General features: G+C 40.7%; 1 protein-coding gene across 10 annotated transcripts in view; it reads left to right on the forward strand.

The window, feature by feature from the left end:
* Positions 1-24,546, forward strand: part of LOC123753916 (chloride channel protein 2) — a 124,130-nt gene that overhangs the window by 73,209 nt on the left and 26,375 nt on the right. For 5 of the 10 annotated variants that reach the window (XR_011223116.1, XM_069306183.1, XM_069306189.1 and 2 more), the window contains exons 10-18: positions 7,754-7,856; positions 13,489-13,620; positions 13,812-13,974; positions 14,155-14,270; positions 15,728-15,980; positions 16,170-16,287; positions 19,493-19,528; positions 20,104-20,264; positions 22,260-22,699. Coding sequence is in view for 9 of the 10 variants with exons in the window: in XM_069306183.1 (XP_069162284.1) it covers positions 7,754-7,856; positions 13,489-13,620; positions 13,812-13,974; positions 14,155-14,270; positions 15,728-15,980; positions 16,170-16,287; positions 19,493-19,528; positions 20,104-20,264; positions 22,260-22,699 (1,522 nt within the window). In the remaining variant the exon portion in view is untranslated. Of the gene's footprint in view, positions 1-7,753; positions 7,857-8,586; positions 8,690-13,488; positions 13,621-13,811; positions 13,975-14,154; positions 14,271-15,727; positions 15,981-16,169; positions 16,288-19,492; positions 19,529-20,103; positions 20,265-22,259; positions 22,700-24,546 lie in introns of all 10 variants that reach the window. The other 5 variants (XM_069306195.1, XM_069306200.1, XM_045735885.2 and 2 more) reach the window with 3 other exon arrangements.

Genomic DNA, 24,546 nt, shown 5'->3' on the forward strand with positions numbered 1-24,546 from the left:
TCTGGTAGTCCAACAGGACTCCTGCAACTGATGTGACCCAGTAGTGGGGAGCCATCTCTGCGAGATACAGTAGTTTCAGGAAGCTACTGGGGCTTGTACTGGGTTTTCAGATTTTTTGCTTAGTTGGCTTCAAATTGTATGCTCCATTAGCTTCAACTTATTTTTAATATACAAAAACATACTTCTATTTATACAAGACCATAATTTTAATTTCTGGGGGAGCACCTGAAGATTCCTGAAGCTATCTCGTTGAGGTGTCTTGCAACTCTTAGAATATATCAAGTAGAGTTTTGTTTGGCCTGATGGGGACTAGAGGGCCCTAGTCCCCACTAGGTCAAAAGGTATTAAAGTTATTAGCAAGTTAATAAAAAAATAATGTATTGTATTAATCAATGGTAGTTAATATTAATAAATATTGCATTAGGTTTTTTATTATTGGTTTTTAGTTATCTTCATTGCATTTTTTGGTACTTTTTAAACTGACATTTCTTTAAGTCGTTAAAGTCATTCATTTCTTTCTCGTTAAAAATATCAATCTATTTTTAGTGTTGTTAATTATGCAGTGAAGAGAAAGCAAGTTGCTTAGTGCTCCTGGGTGTCTATGACATGTTATATAAGGCAAGAGTATCTTACTGTTATAAAAAAAAGCACAACTAACCTTCTTATATAGATTGTTTATTTTCATCAAAGTTGTGTTACCAATTTGTAACTTATAATTAATTCTCAAAGGTATATTTGAATAGAGTACAGTATAAGCTAGTACTTTCTCTGCCTAGTATGAAACTGTTCAATTTGAATTGATACGTTACTGATATTAATTTCAGCTAGCACACTTACAGTAAATTTCTGTAAATTTAAGAAATCTTCTGGTGATATTATCTTTTGTCATCAGTGAAGTAACTATGGTACCTTAATTGCTAGTCCCTTTGATTTCTATGCAAACCTTTCTAGTGTCTTCATAATACTGTATATGTATCATGTTAAGAGAAACATAATTTTTTATATTTATTTTGCAATTTCACTGTTTTTTAAACTAATGGTCTTGTATTATTTTGGTATAAGATGATAAAATAGATCAATATCCTAATGATCTATCAGCTTTGCTGAGTCTTAAAAAACTAGTGTTGAATGTAATGAAATGCAAATTTCTGGGAAAGCCCTGAGGGCTCCCTGAAGCTATACACAGAGTTGATTCCCATCTACCAGGGGCCTCGTAGCCTGGTGGATAGCGCGCAGGACTCGTAATTCTGCGGCACGGGTTCGATTCCCGCACGAGGCAGAAACAAATGGGCAAAGTTTTTTGCATCCTGAATGCCCCTGTTACCTAGCAGTAAATAGGTACCTGGGAGTTAGTCAGCTGTCACGGGCTGCTTCCTGGGGGTGGAGGCCTGGTCGAGGACCGGGCCGCGGAGACACTAAAAAAGCCCCGAAATCATCTCAAGATAACCTCAAGATAACCTCAAGGTCACATCAACACTGGAGTTCTTAGGCCTACCAGGGACCAGAGCCAGAACTTGGCCCCCTTCACAGAGGCCCAGGGAGCATTAACATTTTGTCCCCTCACTGGAGAAGATATCCAGAAAGTCAGTGAGTCAAAACAAACCACTACTGGTTTGTGGTAAGGGTCTGGAGCAGATGCACAAACAAGACCTATGTGATGTCCTGGAAGGGAGGGGGGGGGGGTGAAATCAGGGCAGCATCAGGGGTCACCCAGAAATTGTCACATCATTACATTCAACACTAGTTTTCTTGGGGAGCCACAAGCTTCCCTGCCTTTTCCTTCGGGAAGTTCCTCCCCTTCCTCTGCCTTTTCTTCAGAGGAGGTGGGCATGGAAGAGGGTTCTGCCCCCTGGACCTGTGTCGAGGTTCCCGGGGCTCAAGGGAGTCCGCTTGGAGCACTTGGGGCTCCTTTTGACTCTGCTTAGGCCCTTGTGCCTTCTGGGCAAGGTTTCATGCTGCAAGGGAGGGGTTTTTCGTACTCTTCCTTCCCTGTATGAATTTAAGTTAGATGCAGTTCCCCTTCCCCCCAGGGGTTCATTTCCAGGTGCCTTTGGATTCTTTGGACTCGTCCTTCCGAAGTTTTCATCCTCTCGGATTTTCCCTGGGAGGTTCGGGAGGCCCTTGGTGCCTCCTGCGAGACCTGGTTTACGCTTCTGTAATGGTTCCGGCTTTTTTTTAATTTAGTTCTTCTCTGTATTGGATGCGTTGTTAGATTCCGGAGTTTTCCTGGCTGGTAGACTGCCCCATTTTCTCTCTTGGAGCTTGGCTTTTTGTCGTACTCACATGCTTGAGTAGTGGGAGGATTCTTCTGTGTTGCAGGTATTCTTAGGGGGCTTGCTCTAGTTCCTCAAAGAGTGCCCCTTAGCCCCTGTGCTTCCTTGTGATGTGGGTCTGGTGCAGTTACATGCTCAGGTTCCCACTCAGGATCAGGTTCCTCAGCCTTGGCAGCTGAGGATCTTTGGATTTGCGGTCATTTGGTCTCGGTCTTGCACTTCTTCGGCCTTCTGGAGCTGTTTTTGGATTGGCTTTTGGAGGATGTGGGGGTGTTGAGTGAGGAGCCTTCAGCTGGGGGTTTTGATTTCAGTTGCTGCAGGCGTCATTTGCCTTGCTGAACCTGTTTGCACCAATCCTCCATGGAGGCGGTTTCCATGTTTTTCTTCTCCCACCTCACGTGTCGGCAGGCTGTGCTAGCTCTGTTTTTGGACTCAGCTTGGGTCTTGGCTGTCTTCTTCGTCATTTTGTCCTCTGTTGTTCCCAGAGGACGTCGTTGCCCAGTTTCTGTAGGTGACTTTGGCCAGTTGCCATCCTATTTTGGACTTGTTGGTGCTGGGGGTGGGGGGGGTTCGTTCTTAGTCCTCTCGGTTGGGTTGTGACAGGGCTCGGACCTCTGTTGGTTGGGGGTAAGCCTTTGGTGCCAGTTTCTGCGACAGTGAGTTTCCTGGGGCCTTCATCATCTGGTTGGCACAGTGTTCTGTGAGGTGGTTGACTTCTCGGTGTTCGTGTCGGCCCTTTCACAGGTCGCCTAGTTGACGGGACAATGGTGGGGAGGCTGGATCTTTTTGCCCACGCTTGGTCCCCGCGATTCGTGAGCTTTTCGTGTCATTTCTTCCAGCCTTTGGTGGTATTGGGAAGTTGGGTCTCAGGGGCTGGCTTCTTCCCTCATCCCTCTCTCAGGTCATCTCGAAGTGGTTTCGGTTGGGCGTGGTCAAAACAACCTCATCTCTCAAGTGAGTTTCTTGCTTGTTTCCAGTTCCGAAATGGGACTGTGTGGATCTCTGGCACATTCTGGACTTGTTTCGTCTGAACCAGTTGATTCCTTTCCCTTCTTTTTGGATGACCACGTTGTCCCAGGTCCGGCTCTTCCTCGAGCCAGGCATTTGGATGATTTCCCATGACCTCTGGGACACTTATAGCCATGTCTTTATTCATCCGAAGTTCAGGGATTGATTGGGGGTTCCCATGTGGGGTAGCAGGCATACTGCTTTCGTTGTCTGCCTTTTGGCTTAAATCTGGCACCTCATGTTTTTACACATCTGATCTCGGATCATAGTAGCTCGTCTGCATCTGCTAGGGCTTCGGGTGTTGGCCTACGATGACTGATTGGTGTGGGCTCCCAGCCGGTTTGCTTGTCTGTTAGCCAAGGATCTGGTTCTTTCCCAGTTGGCCGGGTTTGGGTTCCTGGTAAATTGGTGGAAGTCTCAGTTAGTTTTGTTCCAGGTTCGGACATGGCTGGGCTTCATATGTGATTCTCAAACTGGATTCGTTTTTTCTTCCTCCTGTAACTCTGATCCGGGTGCAGTCCTGTTTTCAGCAATTTTTGAGCGGAACCCGGGTCACTTGGCTGTTGAGTAGTCACCGAGTGTGGGAGAAAGGGAGGGGGGGGGGGATAACGCTACCTGAGCAGAATTGCTTGTCGCATGAAGGGTTGTATGTTTGGTTTCATTCTAGGGTAGTTATTTTGATCTTTTGGGATGTATATTGCACAGGGTAACCAGACCTTTTTATTCACCTACCTTTCTGGATCCTTTCCCAGTCAGTGGCAATTATGACATACTTTAAATGTAAAGTGCTCATAAGCCATTGCTTCCTGTGCCTGTCTGAGAGGACCAGGTTCTGGCTCGTGGTCCCAGGTAGGCATAAGCTAGGACTCCTGTGACTGATGACCCCAAACTTGTATAACACATATCAGTTTGGATAGCTTCAGGGAGCCTCTGTGGCTTACCCAGAAAATGATGTTTCATTAAATTCAACACTGGATTTTTTTTTTAACATAAAAGCTTTGGCCTTTTATAGTACCAGTACTTTTTATTAAAATATTTTTTCACTTAAAATATTATTAATTTTACAATTCCTGTACTCAGTAGATTATTTTGATGGTAGAATATTACTGACAATTCATATGACCTTTAGTTATACAATGTTTTTCCCACTCTTCACCTGTGTCCAGAGTCCCTCCTTCTCCTCCCCTTGCACCCTTTGGCACTCACTGAGGAACCACATGCTGAGAGCTGCTCATGGTTGTACAAGTTTGTTCCTTGTGTGATATATTCTACTAAATTATCACACTGGCAGAATTTTGACTAATAAATCACTTCTGAAGACAGATTCAGTTGTATCATACCCTGTGTGAATATCTTTCATGCAGTTGCAACTTGTATAGATGAATTCAATACTTTATATAGTATTAGATTTACTCTTTTGGTAAAAGTACAATCATTTTATATACAGTAGAACCCAAAATTCAATTAAAAACCTACCTCAAGTTAACACTGCAGGCTTAATACATAGGCCTGCGGTAAATCTATAACTGTGTCAAAAAAGCATTTGTCTGAGGTTGAAGACCAGATGCTTGTGGTTAGCCTCACACAACTTAATATTATGATTTGTGATTGTATGGAGAGTATCATAGGGGGAGGGGGGTGATTCCAAGTCAACCCCCCATTCCCATCTTTAAGTAGGATTGGTTCTTATTGCAACAACCAATGAAACCTATGAATATTGAAATAGTGGTTTGGTTCTCCATAGAGTTTTTTCAAAACTTTTCACCTGTTCATTATATACTTACACAATGTGACCACAATGTTGGGTCAACATAAAATAATAAAAATGTTTACTTGGTGAGTATATATATTTTGCATGTTTTGAGAGAGAGAGAGAGAGAGAGAGAGAGAGAGAGAGAGAGAGATAGATAGATAGATAGATAGATAGATAGATAGATAGATATAGATACTCCCACCTATTGGTCTTATACTAGGGGTTGATCTTTCATCAAGGGTTGACTATTTATATGATAGTAGTACATGTATTAGGTATCTCTTCACAGCCTTAAAATGTATTTGAATATAGAAGACACTGCAGCTAAGGCAGATGCTTAATACTGCAGTGGCCAGGTACAAACATCAACTGTTATCCATGAGGTTCTCTGGGATTCTTGAAGTAATATAAATAAATAACAAATAATGTTTAACCCCTGCACTGTGCACTTGTTTTTGGCAAAAACGTCATAGTGCAATTGTTAAGAACATATTTTTGTTGTTTTTATAAATATTCAGGTAACGTTAATGTCAAAATTTTTCCAAACTCCACCATTTTCATTTCAAATTACAAAGAGTGATGAAAACAATAAAATACATTAAAATATAGCCTAATTAAAAAATAACTAATTAGTTTTCATGTTAACAGGTTGCATTGATGTATCAAAGGTGGAGTTTTTTCTATTTTCTACTTAAGTTCATTTTTGCTTTTGATCTCAATTAGTTTCAAGTTTTTCTTTTTAATTTTTTCCATATTATGGAGGAAATATACGTTGTGTATATTAATGGTTTTAAGCATATTACAGTACTGTACTTGCCATACTTATACATCCTACATTTGTCTTGTATCCCATTTCCGTATGTACAGTATGTACTTTTGCTTAAATAAAAACTATTATTATTATTATTATTATTAAATTCAGTACTGAATGTTAAAAGTTTCAATTAAATCAGCGCTGTCATGTCTAGTTTACAATGTTGTTAGTACTGTGGCCCTCAACCTGTCCTAGTATGAGAGTTGACTTAGTTCTAGAATGATTTTTGTTGCCTGGTGTTGAACTTTCTTAAATACAACTATGTCTTTCTGAAGATGAGGTCTTCATGCTTGGATACAATAATCCAAGTGAGGTACACCAGAGATTTATACAGTTGAATAACTACCTTCTTTTCCTTAAAGTGAAAGGTACAGTTGATAATTTCTAGGGTTATATTAGCATTTTTACTGCAGCTCCCATTTCTTGCACAACTTTCAGTAAATAATGGATTCTGACTCAAAGGGACTTTTCTTCATCAATCTGCTGCAAGGTAATGTTAATTTAGTAGTTGAGACATAGGTTGTTCTGCCCAACATGCAAAGTCTTGCACTTTTACAATATTAAAAAGCATCTGCCAGTCTTCTGACAATTTGTGAAGTTCATGTAAATTTCTCTGTAAGGCCTCAATATCATGTTCACTTCCCACTTTACCATAAATTTTAGTGTCATCTGGAAGTCTGATGATGTGGTTTGTAATATTCTCATCTATATCATTGAAGTACAGTGGTACCTCCGTTTTCTAATTTAATCCATTCCCAGAGACGGTTTGAAAACCGAAAATTTGAAAACCGAAATGAATTTTCCCATAAGAAATAACATAAATTGAATTAATCCATTCCTCAGCCCCAAAATTATTAATTTAAAAATATATTTTATGCATACTACTATTTATATTTTGTACTACAGTATGTATAAGTATATCTTACCTTTATTGAGGACTTGTTGGTGTATGGAAGAGAGTGAGAAAGGGGAAAGGAGGAGAGGTATTAGTGTTTGGAAGGGGAGTCCCCTTCCATTATGACATCAGTGATATCATTTCTGGGGTACGCTCTTACATTTTGCAGGCATACCACTAGGACCTGGTTGTGGCTCACTGCTTGCTTGTCTTACTAAAAATCTGTCTATAGACACTTGTTTTTCCCTATGTTTTAACACTTGTCTGTAGTGAGACATCACATTGCCTCATTATGGATGATCTCTTCTTTTTCCTCTATCATCATCCTCACAACTATTTTCTTAGGTTGAACTTTATCACTGATTTTCTTGGAACCCAAGGGTCAGAACAGCCATCCAACCCTAAGGAATAATCAAACAAAGCTCTAACTTCAAATGAAAATAATTGGTAATTTACAAATCTCTGGTATGCCTCCATCTGAACTACTGTATCAAAGGACATAATTAATAAACTCATGGAATTGCCTACATGCTGAGGCCATAAATTTCCAAGATTCTATATTGGAGCCATCATTTTAAAACTCAGCTGAAAATATCTTCAGGAATAGTGGGGATACCTTTGACTACCCACAGACTTCCTGTACCCTTGGAGGCCACTAGAGTTGGTGACCCTCAGATAAATTCAGTTAAAAATGAGTTAATCTATGTCAAGACCTGAATGTTTAGTAACATGCCATCACTATGAGATATTAATTCCATGAGGTATTAATGTGAGGGTTCCAGATGATAAATATATTAGAATGATTGGCACAATTTAATAAACAAAGATAATAGTTACTTATTGAAAAAAGGGTTCTACTGTATAGTGAATTAATTTTATAGTTTTTTTCTTCAAATTGTGCAATTGGAAGATGACCTATAGGAGCTGCTTCTGAACTAATATCCAGAATTTGATATCCTGCATGAGATTCCCTTTTATGTGCTCCCATCCCATTTTTTATCCCCTGACAGTCGCCTGTTGTACCCTTTCTTCATCACCATGATTTATGGGTCCCTGTCCTTCCCCCTCGGCCTTGGACAGTTCTTCGGCACTGAACTTGGCGGTCACCAACAGGTGAGTCTGAGTCATAAGAAATACTGGCAGTAAGTCAACTTTCAAATATTGTCTCTTGTGGATATACATTTATGATCTTGAAATTGGCATGAACTTTGTCTGTAATTACCTCTGACATATAAGAACGTCTACTTACTTGATTTTTTAATATCAGGTGAGTTTATATCTCATTTGTTTTTGAGAGCCATAATAGTACTTGGCTGTACCCAAGCCACAAGTAAGTAGTTCTAGAATGCTTGAAGCTTATAAACATGTTTTCTGTATGAGTTGTAAGTATTACTAAATATTTCATCCACCTTGATAACCCTTACAGTAAGCATTTGAGTACAGGTATATATATATAGTTCATTAATAATCTTATTTTAAATTGCTGTTATTGTACTGATTATTTCCATCATAAGTTGCATTATATTACCTACTATTTTCAGTTTTTCTTATCATCACATTACATATTTTCTTTGCATTAAACACTTTATTATATAAAGTTCATATCTTATAATCTACTAAACTATCTGTGAACTGTCTTCCTCAACTTTTATCTTTTACATTAGCTCTAACATTCCCACCTTTTTGGTTTTTGTGCACTAGCTCTGTTCTGCCCCCAATCCTTGTCTTCTCCAATTTCATCTTTTCATTTAAATCCTAATCCTGTCTTCCCTTCCCTATACTCTGTCCCTCCTGATGCACCCTGCGAGAGGTGAATTCAGGTGTCTGTGTTTTTATCTATCAGCCGATTTGCGTATCCTGTCATGGTGACGCTCTTCATGCTCACTATCCAGTTTCCTCCTCTTCTGGGGCAGTTCATAGCTTCCCATCAGTCAACACATCACCAGGTAGGTAGTCACCACAGGAACTTTGACATACTATTCTCATACTGCTTTTGAGCTTTTAACACTCTGGCTTGGCACAATTTGCTCCTTCTCTTTCTGCCACAAATCAACAGCTGTTTTCCCTACTGTTATAATTAGGCCTCATTTCATTCACCTTTCTGGCTAGTTTGGTCTTGTTTATTGCTGGAAACCTTTCCTCTCACCTCAACGTTCACCACTTTACATTCTCCACCTACTAAGTAAACTAGATAGGAACCACCTGCCACACTGTTTACTTAGGAAATGTTGATGGTATGTTGAACAAAAGTTACCAAGATGTTCATAGTCTTACCAATTTGGACCTATATTCTTAAAGCAGGAAAGTTCAGTTTACATTTTCTTATTAGTTTGTACTGGCATAATTTAAATTTATTGCGGTGATATATAAATAAAGATAAATTTGCAGATAGCCCCAAACAGTGGTCAAAATATTAAACTTAGTTAAAAGATGTTATCAGGCTATTGTAATAGGATTGCCATATATGTTAACAGTAGTGGGAAGTCTTCCTGCTATGACAGTTACTATGCACATATTCTTTGGTCAGTTATTATTGTGTAGATGCTGAATATTTGTTTTATTTCACATTGCATAGATATTAAAGATGTCTAAAGTTTTATTTGTTAACCATAAATACCCTGTACAATAAATGAGCACAACTTTACCCATGGTTAGGTCACCAATAATCTTACCAGGTTTCCTATACCTGAGAGTGGTATACCGGTATAATATGTTATAGTGTCTGCCCGAAATGCTATGCATGTTAGTGACCTTGCAAGAATGTAAGAACACCAATGTTATGTACTTTCTCACTACAATGTATCTTCTTGTATATACAGTAAATAAATAAATAAATAAATAAAATAAAAGTTGGCTATGGAGGCTCCACCCAGGCTGGAAGAGTATATCCATAAACAGTACTGTACAGAATTGACCAAGAATGTTCTTCTGTGAATTTCATGCCTCATCATTTAATTTCTAAGACAATGATTTTATAACCTGTTGTTTATACAACAGGTCATAGATGTGGTTATGAGTACAGGTATTTACTCAATACCTCATATCACTCAGAGTTAGCGGTGATAGCATTTCAGAAGCCATCATTTGTGAAACAGTAAGGCTATTGCATGAAGACCTTTTAAAGAAAACCCCTGAAACAAGTGATGCAGATACAAAAGAGTTTAAAGCGAGCAGGGGATGGTTTGAGAAATTTAGAAAAAGAAATGGCATTCACAGTGTTGTGAGTGTTGTGTGTCATGCGTTAGTGGAGGAACACAGCGAAGAATTAACCACCGAAGAAATCCTAGCCCTTCACAAGGAGTAGCAACAAGAGGCAGCTGAGGAAATTTCTTCAGGAAAGGAGGAGGCAGTACAGAATATCCCTTCCTCAATTAGGAAGTGGTGTAGACTATGGGAAGAAATGAAAACTTTTGTTGAAACGACTCACCCAAAGCAAGCTGTAGTAGGCCTTTGCCTTAACCTTTTTAATGACTCTGTGATGCCTCACTACAGACAAGTGTTACAACGTAGGAAAAACAAGTCTCTATGGAAAGGTTTTTAGTGAGAAAAACAAGCAGTGAGCCACAAGCAGACCCTAATGGTATGCAGGCAAAACGTGCCAGAGAGTGTACCCCAGAAAAGTCATCACTGCCTGATATTATAATGGAAGGGGACTCCCCTTCCAAACACTAACACCTATCCTCCTCCTCCTGAGGAGGGGGGTTTTCACCGTCTTCCATACGCCAACAAGAGTCATCAATAAAGGTAAGCTATAACTTGTACATACTATAGTACTAAGTATTAGTGTGAATTAGGTATGAAGTCTATTTTTAAGCTAATATTTTTATTAGTGTGGAACGGATTAATTCAATTTACATTATTTCTTATAGGAAAAATTTGTTTCGGGTTGGAAATTTTCAGTTTACGAACCATCTCTGGGAACGGATTAAATTTGTAAATGATGGGGGCCACTGTAGAACCGGGCCTATTCAATAAATTCAATAAAAACAAATTTTAGGAATAGGATAAAATATAGAGGTAGGAAATGAGAACAAATTCACAACAAATGATAAGGAAATGTGTGAAACACTAAACGAACAGTTCTAAAGTGTGTTTGTGCAAGATTTCAGGGAACCAGACATATTACGAATTCCAGAGAATAACATAGAGTATGTAGAGGTGTTTCAAGATGAAGTGGAAAAAATGCTCAAGGAGCTAGGTAGAAACACGGTAGTTGGTCAAGATGGAGTCTGAGAAAAACCTCATCTGAGCTGAGCATTACACTTCAATTGATTTTTAAGTCATCTTTGTGTGTGTGTGTGCAGGAGTCCTGGTACAGGCAGATACATGGAAAAAGGCAAATTACATACTGTAAGAGCACGCTGCTCCGGAAAACTGTGTCATCCAGCCAAAATCACATCTGGATAGTTCTGTATCCATATCCGGATGAATGTCCATAGAATCCGGATGACCGGAGATTTATCCAGATACAAATAGACAGGCAGAGAGTTTACTGTATATGCTGGCATATAAATCAACATTTAAAGCCTAAAAATGTCTCCAAAACCAAGGGTCTACTTGCTGTTGAATATAAAATGTGAACCTTTACCACTGAGAGTTAAACTAGTGAAATGCCCGGCCTAACACTCGTTGTACATCACAACCAGGAAAGGAGGGAGTCAAGCAGGGAGTCAGGCCGAGAGGGTGGGTGACTAGCATCTTCACAGCAGAAGTGTATACAATTTTTGTATGCTCTTGATCAGCTGATTTTGCTGCACACTGTTACTTTGTCATTGTGGTTGACTCTTGCAGTCCTCTCATGGTACTCAAGTCTTTCATGTTGAACTCTGTGCATCCTGTGGTGGTTGACATCCAAAACAAACTGTTTCTTATTTCTGGCAGATGTGTGAGCCAAATGTGCTGGGTTCCCAGCCATATTAGAGTTATATCACATGAACTTGTGGACATCACATCTAGGAAGGCCATTCATGCTTCCACCATTTCCCCGGAAAGGGATTCGTTATTCAGATTTCTATCTAGGCATTCATTCTGCAATCTGCATCCATTCCCAGGGTTGTTGGGGTGGTGTTATTAATAATAAACTGCATGCTCTAAAATTGACCTTTCCCCTTTGCCTTCCTCCTACCACCATAATAGGCAATGGGAAATGGTGTGGCTAGGTTCCATATCAGTTTCACCTGCTTAACCCATAGTCTCTTAATCAAATAATCTCCTGCTCACTTTTGTTTGAACTACATTGTCCCACATAGTCATGCACATAGTCAAAATGAGAGCAGTAGTCAAAGGCAACACATCGAACTGGAGAAATGGCACGAATGGAGTACCACAGGGTTCAGTTCCTGCACCGGTAATGTTCAATGTCTACATAAACAACCGACCTGCAGAATAAACGACCTGCAGAATTATATGAATGTGTTTGCTGATGATGCTAAGATACTATGGAAGATAAGAAACCTAGATGATTGTTATGCCTTTCAAGAAGACTCCGACAAAATAAATGTATGGACCACAACTAGGCAAATGGAATTTAACGTGAATAAATGTCATGTAATAGAACGTGGAATAGGAGAAAGTAGACCACACGCAACCTACAAATTGCATGTATGTGAAAAAGCTTTACAAAATTCTGACAAAGAAAGAGATCTAGGTGATTCTAGATACTGTATAAAACTATCACATGAAAACCCCATAAAGAACATTATATGAGCCTGTGGTATGCTTTTCAATTCCAAATATAATTTTAAATACATGGTGGTGAAATATTAAAGAAATTGTTCATGAACTTTAAGAGACCAAAGCTGAAATATGCAGTAGTTGTATGGTGCTCATATCTTAAGAAGCACAACAAACTGGAAAAGGTGCAAAGACATGCTACTACATGGCCCATGGAACTGAAAGACAAGAGCTACGAGAAGCAGTTAAAGGCATTAAAAATGCCAAAGATAGAAGAAAGAGGCAATATGATCACTACATACAAAATAGTAACAGGAATCAATAAAATTGATAGGGAAGAATTTCTGAGATCTTGTACTTCAAAAACAAGCGGTCATAGATATAAGCTAGCTGAACATAGCTGCCTGCCGAAGAAATATAAGAAAATTCACTTTCGCAAACATAGTAGTAGATGGTTGGAACAAGCTAAGTGGGAAGGTGGTGAGGCAAAAACCGAGCTAGTGTCTAAATGTTCTATGACAAAATGCAGTGAAGACAGGACACCATAAGTGTAGCTCTCATCCTGTAACTATACTCAGGTAATTACCCCCTTGTAGAATGCCCTGATTTTTTGGATGATCTTATGTCTTGCTTTCCTAATGTTCCTAGGGAACATTTCTTCCCTAAGGACCCCTAGGAACAAATCCCCAAAGATTCTATTGAGGGGACAAATATCCCCCTTAATAGAATTTTTGGTGAATCAATGCCTTTTATATCATCCCCGTTATGTCCTTCTGTTCTCGTTTGTATTGGCATTTTGAGTGGTATTTAGCACCTTTTCAATATCTAGCTGATGCTACATAGTCTTCCTGGCTTGGCATCTTTTGAAAATTACTGTATTTATAGTGCACAGAAGCTGGAAACTAAACCTCACAATCACAAGTATCTTGGAAGCTATCATTTTATTTGTTAAACAATTATTAAATCTGCAAATTAAAAATAATTTGTTGTACTTTACTTGTGCTATTTTCAATTACTTTTCAACCTTACACAATTTCTTTGCAAATTGAAGTGTCTCTTCCCTTTCCCCAAGGTAATAGAATTGTTTAGTAACATCACATGGACCAAGGAGGTTCACACAGTCCAGGAGTTTACAATTGTTGAGAATTGGAGAACACCATGGACGGGGATCTTTGTCAGCCTGATTATATACTCAGCATTTACAGTAAGTCTTGCAGAATGATCTTTGGTAAATCAATGGTAGTTTACATCACACTTTTCTATGAGATGGGAATTTAAACAAAATTTTGTGGTGCCTAAATTAACTTTATTAGTCAGTTATTTTTTGTTAAGTATTATTGCAAAGTTTCCTATAAATTGTGATCCTTATTGATCCCACTTTTTATATGTTCTCAGTTCTTTGGGTGTGTGATATGCAGCACCCTCCCAGTTCCATCAGGTCTCTTCATCCCAGTGTTTAAGACTGGAGCTGCTGTAGGCAGAATTGTTGGTGAGATAATGGCTTCCACATTCCCTAATGGCTTGCGCTATGGTGGCCACAATCACATCATTATTCCAGGTCAGTTGCTAAGGCAATAATTGCAGAGTGTAATAAATTGCTCAGAGTCCTCACCAATTCTGTCTTGCAGTGACAAGAGCACCCTTTACAATATCATGCAAGTTGTATCAATATATTATGTATGCAAATTAAAATTAAACATAATTTGTATCAAATAAGCAATAAATGTCATTCCAACAGGTGGTTACTCAATTGTGGGTGCAGCAGCTCTGGCTGGCGCCGTCACCCACACCATCTCTACTTCAGTTATTGTCTTTGAACTCACAGGCCAGATTACTCACATCCTTCCTGTTATGGTAAGTCTTGTCAACTCTTCATTCCTTTTTTTATTTTTATTTTGTGCTAAGGTAGAAGCCATGATAAACTCCTACTGTAAGTAGTAACACCAAAAACACATGAACACATAATAAGATCAGCAGCATATGGAAAGCTGGTAAACATAAGTTCAGTGTGTTACCTACACTTGTTCCTCAGTCCTATATTTCAACAACGAAGATGGCAAAAATAAGCACCATGAAGGAAAAAAGAACAGGTAAAACAACAATCAATAAACCCAGCACTGAATGTAATTACAGTAATGCCTCTTTCTGGAGGAGCCCCGGTGGCTACCTGAAGCTATCTTGCTGGGATTGTGCCATTCAAAAAGCTCACATCAGTCACGGGAGTTCTGCTTGGTTTACCCGGGATGAGAGTCAGAACATGGAACCCCTCACAGAAGCACAAGGAGTGGGTGACAATCCACCACCTAAATGAAAAAGGCCTCCAGAAAGTCAGCAAAGCCTAATAGAGAACTGGAGGGTTCACAGAAAATGAAGCCTCAAAACTTCCATACACCTCAAAACCACCACAAATAATTCACACAGAACAAGGGATTTACCCAAATTAGCTCGAAACTCATTAGTACCGATTGCCGTCACCAGGGAGCACACCATCAGCTCGGTCAACTCCCCATCTCAGTTCTAGAGCTGTTGAACAACCTACACTGAACAAATGAACCTGGAGGTACTGGGGAATCAGGGAGTCACTGGGGCTTCTCTAGAAAGAGGTGTTCCAGCTTCCAGATCTCCCTAGATCTGGGAGCTCAGGCACTGGCAGTTGGTGGGCTACCTCCCTTCTTTCCCACAAACAAATGGGGAAGGCAGGACGAACGAACTCACTTTAGTTCCAAGAGAATTAGATCATTTGTTTACATAGGGGAATTCTTCCAGCTAGTTTTGAGGCTTCATTTTCTCTTGAATCCAGCAGTAGTTTCTTTTGACTCTATAACTTTCTGGTTCCTTTCCCTGATGAGGTGGCAAAAATTAATGTCGCTGCTCCTGCGCCTCTGTGAGGGGGGGGGGGCTGGGTTCTGGCTCTGGCCCTCAGTAGGCCTTCAAAACTCTGTGGCTGATGTGACTCAGTAGATTGTAACAATTTCAGCATATAGCTTCATGGGGGGCACTGGGTGATTGCCTAGAAATTGGCATTTCTATTACATTACATTTAATGTTGTTTTTTATATAAGTAGATTTGATATTGGTCTGTAATTGTTTATATTGGCTGCATCATTTACTTCATGCACTGGTTTGAGTCTTTTTAATTAGTATCATTGAAGCAGAATGACTGTAGTTTCTTCCCATTAGTTGTTTGTCACTCTATATAATTTATTTTTCTCTGCACTTCCCCAGATTGAATTGTGTATATGATATAAATTACACTTGCTCTCTTTACTCTCTTAAAAACTTGTTTATGATACAATTCTTTTGTTCAACAGATTGCTGTGCTTATTGCAAACGGCATTGCACAACTCCTTCAGCCATCTATTTATGACTCTATCATCCAGATTAAGAAACTACCTTATCTACCTGATATTCTAACGGCCACTTCTGGTGCCTATAATATTTATGTTGAAGACTTCATGGTGCGGGATGTAAAATATATTTGGTATGGTATCGCATATCGGGAACTGAAGAACATTCTTAAAGAGCATAAAAAAATAAGATCACTACCCCTAGTCGATTCTCCAGGTAAAGTATCACATATGTTTTATTTTACATATCTTTTATAGACAATTTAAAGATTATATTGGTACAAGTTTGAATTCTCTTTCAATCTGACAACAACTATTAAGTTTAATTTCCAGTGTTCATTAGTTGTAAGGATTCCCAAATAACCGTATATTAAATATTAAATTTTTTGAATATGTGGTGTTGCAGACTCCATGATTCTCCTGGGATCAATACAGAGGTCAGAGCTAATATCCATGCTGGAGGAACATCTAGGCAAGGATCGGCGACTCAGAGTCATCAATAAGTGGAAATTTGCAGCACAAAAGTAAGATTAATGTTTACTTCATATTTGGCAATTGTTTGCAGTATATAATTTAACTCTTGTAAGATAGATATATATATACAGTATGCTGTATAATGTACAATAGTCATTTTCTTCCTTTGCTGTTCATTATCTATCTTGCAAAACATATTAAGAATCTCAAATCAAGAAGACTATCAGAGATAGTGGCCCTCAGGTATATATAAGTAAATGCTTACAGTGCAACCTCGATTCGGCGAACTATATGGGACCAACCCCAGTTCGTGGGGGTGAGGGATTCGTTGCAACAGGCGATGCCTTCAGGCGGGATTAATGTTATGCATTTTTGTAGTAATATAAATCAAGAATATTTCATTGTTATATACAGTACTACTAAACTATACAATAATGAATCATACTGTATCTTTATATACCTTAGAAAAGGCATACTGTATATAGTATACTGTATGCAATAGTTTTTTTAATCCTCTCGAGGCGCCATTTGTAATTATAAATGGCTTGTGTGTGATGGTTACAAAGGATGTCAGTAACTGTAAACAAAGATTTATATCCCCACCATGCTAGATACCAACCTGAGGGAGGGGAGGGAGTGAGGGCGAGAGGCATTGAGGGAGGGAGAGAGGTGGTGATGGAGAGTGGCAGTGAGGGAGAGTGGCAGAGAAGGAGAGAGATGGTAAGGGAGGGAGACAGTGAGGGAGGATGATGGTGAGGGAGGATGGTGATGAGGGAGGCAGTGAGGGAGGGAGGAAGTGAGGAAATGAGCCGGTGAGGGAGGAAGGTGGTGAGGAAGGGAGGCGGGGAAGGAGGGAAGCAGTGAGGGAGGGAGGGAGGCGGTGAGGGAGGAAAGCGGTGAGGGAGTAAGGCGGTAAGGGAGGGAAGCGGTGAGAGAGGAAGGCGGTGAGGGAGTAAAGCGGTGAGGGAGGGAGGGAGGCAATGATGGAGGAAGGCGGTGAGAGAGGGAGGGAGGTCAATTGGAGTTCAGCCTACCAGGGACCACGAGTCAGAGCCTGGCCCCCCCTCAGAGAGGCAAATGGAGCAATGGCCCATGGAAACCTCCTTGTACTTGGGGCATTCCATGTCTGCCACTGACCGGGGTTAGCACCCAGAAAGGTAGGCATAACAAAACAGATCTCACATGATAAGAAAAAATTGCAATTGAAGGACAAACAGAGAGGCAGAACTCCCCCAATCTAACGAAACAAGCAAACGTCACACACCGCCACCACACCACTTGTCTGCGCAGCCCTCTTCTTCCCGGGAGGGGTGAAGGAGAGCTTTGGTCCCACCCCGCGCTAGCTACTCACACCTTCAGATCGTTTCCTGATGCAATCTGGGGCGGTCATTGACTCTGACCTCAAATTTGAGGCAACAGCACTCGTATTTTCAGAGCTGCTGCAGGGAGCCAGTCGGCCGAGCGGACAGCACGCTGGACTTGTGATCCTGTGGTCCTGGGTTCGATCCCAGGCGCCGGCGAGAAACATTGGGCAGAGTTTCTTTCACCCTATGCCCCTGTTACCTAGCAGTAAAATAGGTACCTGGGTGTTAGTCAGCTGTCACGGGCTGCTTCCTGGGGGTGGAGGCCTGGTCGAGGACCGGGCCGCGGGGACACTAAAAAGCCCCGAAATCATCTCAAGATAACCTCAAAATGCATTCAATGTCGCTCCTATCTTCACCTCATTTTGCAGTCTGTCTTGTACCTTGTTTCACCTCTGGCCTGCTCAAGCGCTGCCTTAGCCTGCATTGTAGTTGGACCAAGTTCTCGCTTTTCTTTCCTCTTCTTGTTTTATGGCATCCCCTTTAGTCCATGATTCCTTCTGTAAGGAATCACAGACTGTTTTTGGTTTCCTTTGTCTCTGGATGTCAGCCCTGGGAGCTTCATGCTCTCCTCTGGAAGAGCAGTTTCTGTTCTTTTGGCCCTGGTGGGCATTTTATTTTCTACAAGCTCTTTTTTGGCAAAGAACAAGTAGGTTGGCTGCCAGAGGGGTCCTTTGGTTATTGATACTTGGTTGGTTCAGCTGTGGGTACATCATACGCTGTGTACATTGGCAGCTCTCTAGTGCTACCATAGTGCCCGCGGTTTTGCTTCAGTGGATGCTTTGTGGGTTGATCTTGTTTCTTTGGTTCCCAGTTCCAAGGCTTGTATATCTCAGGTCTGCAGTATTGTTATATAGCCAGCCTATGATCTACCCTCATGCCCTTGATGTTAAAAAGTATGCCTCTATTTTGGCTGTGTTCATGAACATGTCTTGGGTTGATATTTGGGTTCATTAGTTTGGGAGGTTAAAGAGGGTTCTGGTAGTCTTGCATTTGATGAATGTTTCCCAGGCCTCAGCATCCTTCTGTGGCCTTGGATCGTGCCTCTTGTCTGGGAATCTCTTAATTTTTTCAATTCCTGCTGTGCTTTGTCCTCATTGGTAAGTTTCCATGGGTTCTTCCTTCTCCAAGGGTAGTTACCTTCAGGAAGCCACATTGGCCTCAAAAAACCAGTATTAACTATAATTAAACACCAATTTCTGGGTGAGCCCTTTGGCTCCCTGATATTTCCCCCCTTCCCTTCCAGGTCGTCGGGTGTGTTTGTTTGTGCATCTGCCCCAGAACTGCCTGCTCAGACCTCTGGAAGGTGGTGAGCCTCTTTCCCCCCCCCCCCCTCTCCCCAAACAAGTGGAGGAAGTGGAACAAATGAGCTCGCACTAATTTTGAGAGATTGGTCATTTTTTACCTAGTTGGGAGTTCATTAGTTGGGTTTCGAGGTTTCAGTGTTTTGAACCAAGCAGTGGTTTGTTTTGACTCGCTGACTTTCTGGATGCCTTCCTCGGTGAGATAGCAAAATGTCACTGGACCCTGTGCCTTTGTGATGGTAGTCCAGGTTCTTGCTCTGCTTCCCAGTAAGCCAAAAGAATTCAACAGCTGATGTGACTTGGTAGATAAGAACTATCTCAGTGTATAGCTTCAGGGAGGCACTGGGGCTCACCCAGAAATTGGCTTTTCATTACATTCAGTGCTGGTTCTTTCAAATAATTATGCAGGCAAAATGAGTGGCCATGTTATTTTTAGAGAATTTTGAGCATATGTACTGTATTTCTTGATTTACATATTTAATAAATACATTTGACTTCTTCCTGAGTGTGGTTGTTTGTTGGAACTGACTAGTGGACAGTAATTTACTGTGATTTTCTGATTATTTACTTTTATTTCATCTGGTCATTAGACTACCAATGGTCCGGAGACGTAATACATATTGTGGGTAGGTAGACATTATTTGTGTGTAGTTGTCTTGTTGTAGATGGATATTTGCCAATGCAGCTTATGAATGTTTCTAGAATAATGGCTGGGCTTATTTTACAAGGCTAGAAATATATAGATGGTTTTCTGCACATACTCTTGTGCACGGTACAAAGTTTCTATCATTATTTGTCCATTATTATTGGATATCTTGCATGAAATATGTGTCATAAATTTTTTACATCGTCCAAATTAAGATATCATTTTTATTTTTGGAATAAATAATCAGTTTATTGTTTAGTATTTTTCTAGTACAGTACTCATTCCTGAGAAATCGCTTATTAAACTTATTTTAATTTGTACTTCATTTAGAACATAGCTATGGCATATTTAACATGTTTTATGTGTCATATTGTGTTGATTTTATCACTTATTAATAAAATTAACACTTTAAACTCTCATGATTGAATTTAAAATGTTTGATTTAAGTAAATTCTGTACAGTAATAATTTAATACAAAAATAATATTTAAACTTGACATCCCTGTAATGTAATTATATCATGAAAGACATTTACTAGATTTTCATGCCTTAACAGAGTTCTTGAAGCTGAGCAACTGCACGAGATGGGAGAGAACCAACATGAAAATGAAAGAAAAAGGGCAAAACAACGGCTTCTTGACATTGAAGAGGCAATAAAGAGAAAGCCTACCACAGTACCATCAGGCAGCTTGACACTCATGGCTGGAATGGGTGCAGGTAAGCTGGCTCCTTTGGGGATTATTTGTTTTTATTTAGATACTATACCTTCTTATCCCTCTTGGTTGCTCCCTAAAGCAAGATCCTATTCACTTCAAATTCAAATTCAAAATATTTTGGATGGGAACAGCAACAGTAAGGTATTTTGACATTCCATGACACAACATTCCACATTCCACACCAACTTGATGAGGAACCTTGTTGGGTGTGATATTCTCTATTGTCTACCTAGCACTAGTATACCTCAGTGGGGTGATTTTTAAAGGTTACCCGGAAGCACCTCAAGTAACCTTTAAAAATCACCCCACTGAGGTATACTAGTGCTAGGTAGACAATAGAGAATATCACACCCATCAGAACTGTTTAATGGTTCATTGCGCTGCTTAAAACTGTAGATACAAATAACCCACATGCTTTCTGGATGCCACTTATCCAGATATTCCTTGTTATCTGTTTTGGGTTTGTCTGAATAAAAATGTGCGATTAAGCGGTGAGGTGTGTGTGCTTACTAGGCTTCGCTGCTTGGTGGTAGTAGGCAGCTACGGGGGTGTGGGTGTGAGATGGGCCTAGTTTGTCCATCAGGCATGACTTTGGTTCCTTCTACCCATGTGATGTCACAGATTTATGTCTCATTGTTTTGATGTGTCACTAGACAGTGAAACGTTCATTCCATGACTGTTGGATATATCGTCAAAATATACAACCATCCATGCACTATGTCAGGTCAAAATGCACGCATTGTGTCGGTGAAAGCTTCTACGGATGGGAATGGAGGACATTGCTGACATTTGAGAAGAAAGTTGAACTAATTAAGAAGGTGGAGAGTGGAATCTCGAGAAGCGTTGTGAATGCTGAATATGAAGTTAGCAAGACTACATTTTCAGAAATTATTAAGACTAAATCTATATCTTTGACTATTTTTGTAGAAGTGAAAGTGATAAAGCAATATGTAGTAGGAATACAGCAAGTAAATAAAAAATGCAGTGTGGCAGTGGTATGAGCAGAAGCAAAAGGAGGCAAAAAAGCCAGCAGTAGGCTGGCTGCTCATGGAAAAGGTTTGAAAATTTCACAAATCGGTGAAAATTCTTGAGCAGTGCTCATAGACTAATGGATGGCTCAAAAGCTTTAAACTTCACCATGGCATTATATGCTTTAAAGTGCATAGTGAGAGGAAATCTGCTGATGCTGCTGGTGCAGAAGAATATTTAAGAAAATTTGCAGAGATGGTGCCAGACAAAAATTTATCTCCTGAGCAAATTTATAATACCAACAAGACAGGTTTGTGCTGGCATATGTTACCCACAGTTATTATGGTTTATAGAGGTGAAGATGATCCTTCTGTTGGTTATAAGGAGAATAAACAGAATTTTTATGTTGTGTTCCGGTCAGCAGTATTCGTGTTTTTGATATTCAGCCTCAGAACTAGGTGTTGGATGGTTGGCATTGGGGTCTGGGCTCCCCCTTTCCCCTCCCAGGGAGGGGGGGGGGAGCTGAGCAGACAGCGTCTTGGCGGCGGTTGTGACGTCATGCTTGTTTGCTTGTTTTCGGATTAGGAGCTCTGCTTGATAGTTCGATTTTTGGTAGCAATTTTTAACCAGGTGGTGTTTGTTTAGGATGCCTACATTTCTGGGTGCCTAACCTGGTCAGTGGCAGACATGAAATGTTTCCAACCACATGGGGGTTTTTATAGGCCATTGCTCCTAGTGCCTCTCTAATGGGGCCAGATTCTTGCTCGTGGTCACCGGTAGGCATAGAACTCTAATAGAATTGACTGATGCCACTGTCTAATACATACATATCAGCCCGGTAAGCTCCGGGAACCCTCCGAGACTCACCCAGAAAATGGCATTTCATTACATTCAATGCTTTTTTTTTTTAATTGTACTATTATGTGCTGTTATGTTGTTGCACTTTATATATTTGCATTGAAGTATTCTACTGCCTGACTGTATATAGTTTTTATCAATCACTAATAAAGTACTGTTTTATCATCAGATGAAAATGATTCATTGCTGGTACCATCAACAGTCCCAACAGTGCCAGCACCACCAGCAATGACCCCAGCACCACCATCAATGACCCCAGCACCACCATCAGTGACCCCAGCACCAGCATCAGTGACCCCAGCACCACCATCAGTGATCCCAGCACCATCAATGATCCCAGCACCACCATCAATAATCCCATCATCAAATATTCCAGCAGCCCCATCAATTTTTCTAGAAGTACCATCAACTTCTGCCTCTGCCATCAGTAGCACTGCTACTACAATATCTACCCCCAACACTGTTGCTCCACTGCCTGTTATCATGACAGACATGATGGAGGTCTTAGGAAAACAAGAACGAAGACCTTCCAGATTTGAGGTTACAAAGATTGAAACTCCTTCCAAAGAAAATGAATCTTCAATTGCTCTACAAATAGACGCTATGGAGGTAAGTCGAAAGCAAGGGAATATCGAAGAACAATTAAACTATATGATGGGTCTGGACTGTAACTGGATGAGTGAGTTCATGGACAACATTTGTTTGAGACTTTGAAAAGTCTGAGTTTTCATGTCCCCAAAAACGGTTCACCAATTATAGGTAGTCCACAGGTCATAAAGGAATTAAGAACCAAATAATCCATTGTAAATTCATGTGTTAATGAACAAAATTAAAAATAAATGTACTGAGCAGATGCCTTATGAACACCCTGCTGGGGCTCTTAGAATTCTGACTCAGAGTTTTACCATGTGTTGCCATTTATTGTCAGTTTATTTTATAGTTTCTGATTCAAGTGATGGAACACATTTCTTGTGAAAACCCCTTGTGGTTCACTGAAGCTACTATACATATATATTGCCAGACTACAAGGTGCCATCAGCCGTGAAATTCTTAATGGGCTACTGGGGACCCGAGCCAGAACCTGGCCCCCCTCAGAGAGGCACTGGGAACAGTGGCACTATGAAAAATTTTGTCAATTTATTCATGTCTGCCAACACCAAATAAGGCACCCAGAAAGTTACCAAAACAAAACAGACTACTGCTTGTTAGAAAACGAAGCTGTAGCCTCATAACAGCCAAAAGAACTCCCTCGACAATGTAAACAAACAGTTGAACATTCATGAAACTAGTGCAAACCTAGTTTTCCCTACCTCCCCTTTAGGGTGACCTCCTCACTTATGGTGACCCTCACCCTTCAGGTAAGCTAGTTGTCTTGGACGGTTTGTCTTTCCTTGGGTCAGAAGTGATATTTGGCTGGTGGGACATCCTGTGGGTCATGCGACCTTGCTGTGACACCTCGAGGTAGTCCTTCCAGCTTACCTACCTGGTTGGTTCAAGGATTCTCCTTGGTTTACTGGTTTTCCAGTCTAGTGCTTGAAAGTTGTTGTCTTTTTCACTTTTCAATCTTTTCAGGGGCTTGCCATCTTGCTATCGACCAGGGAAAGCACCCAAAAAGGTAGGCAAAACAAAACAGACCACTGCCTGGTTGAAAATTGCAACCTATGTCCTCAAAAGCTTAAAGAACTCCCCTAGAAAGCAAATAAACAAGCAAAACTTTCCCTAACTAACCCTCCCCGTTTGTTAGCACCACCCCTCACTGCAGGCAGGGGGGGGGAGGGAGAGCCAGCCTGGGTAAGTCAGGCCACCCCAATCAGTTCTTTGCCATGCTGAATGGTTGCTGTCACTTTGGCTTCATGTTCCCGTTTTAAATGAATGTGTGCGAGTAGCCAGGAGTTTTGAGAACTGAAGTAGCATGCGCTTAGGGCCACCTTCCCTAGGTGCTCCATAAGTTCTGCTCTTAATTGCGTCTCAGGGTTATCTTCCCTAGGGCATTCAGGAATTACTCCCCTTTAGAGGACTTCCTCACTTGTGGGTGTCTTCATTCATGGGGTGCGTCGGGGGCCTTAGGGTGCTCCGCTTTGTCCTGGGTAGGAGTGTGTTTGTTAGCTGGTAGGGTGTAATGTGGCTGGTGCAGCTTGCTTTTCAGCTATTGATGGTAGGCCGATGTTTCTCTCTGACTGCTTGTTTGCTGTTGTGAAGTTTTTTTTTTTTGGGGGGGGGAGGGTTGTATTATGATTTCACTTTTTCCCATGTTTTTTGCCATTTTTAGTGGAGGAGTTCTGCTTTTCACCTGATTCTGCTTTGCCTAGGGTGTGGTCATGGTCCTCCTCTGTTGCACCAGAGGCTTTTCTCTGGCTGCTTGCTGTCGGATTGCCTACATTGACAGGGTTTACTGGCTTAGCTGGCCTCAATGCCTGGGCTTCCTGTAGGGTTCATTCTCCCTTCAGGCCCTGGAA

The sequence above is a fragment of the Procambarus clarkii genome, chromosome 6, assembly GCF_040958095.1.
Source record: "Procambarus clarkii isolate CNS0578487 chromosome 6, FALCON_Pclarkii_2.0, whole genome shotgun sequence".
Lineage (NCBI taxonomy): Eukaryota > Metazoa > Arthropoda > Malacostraca > Decapoda > Cambaridae > Procambarus > Procambarus clarkii.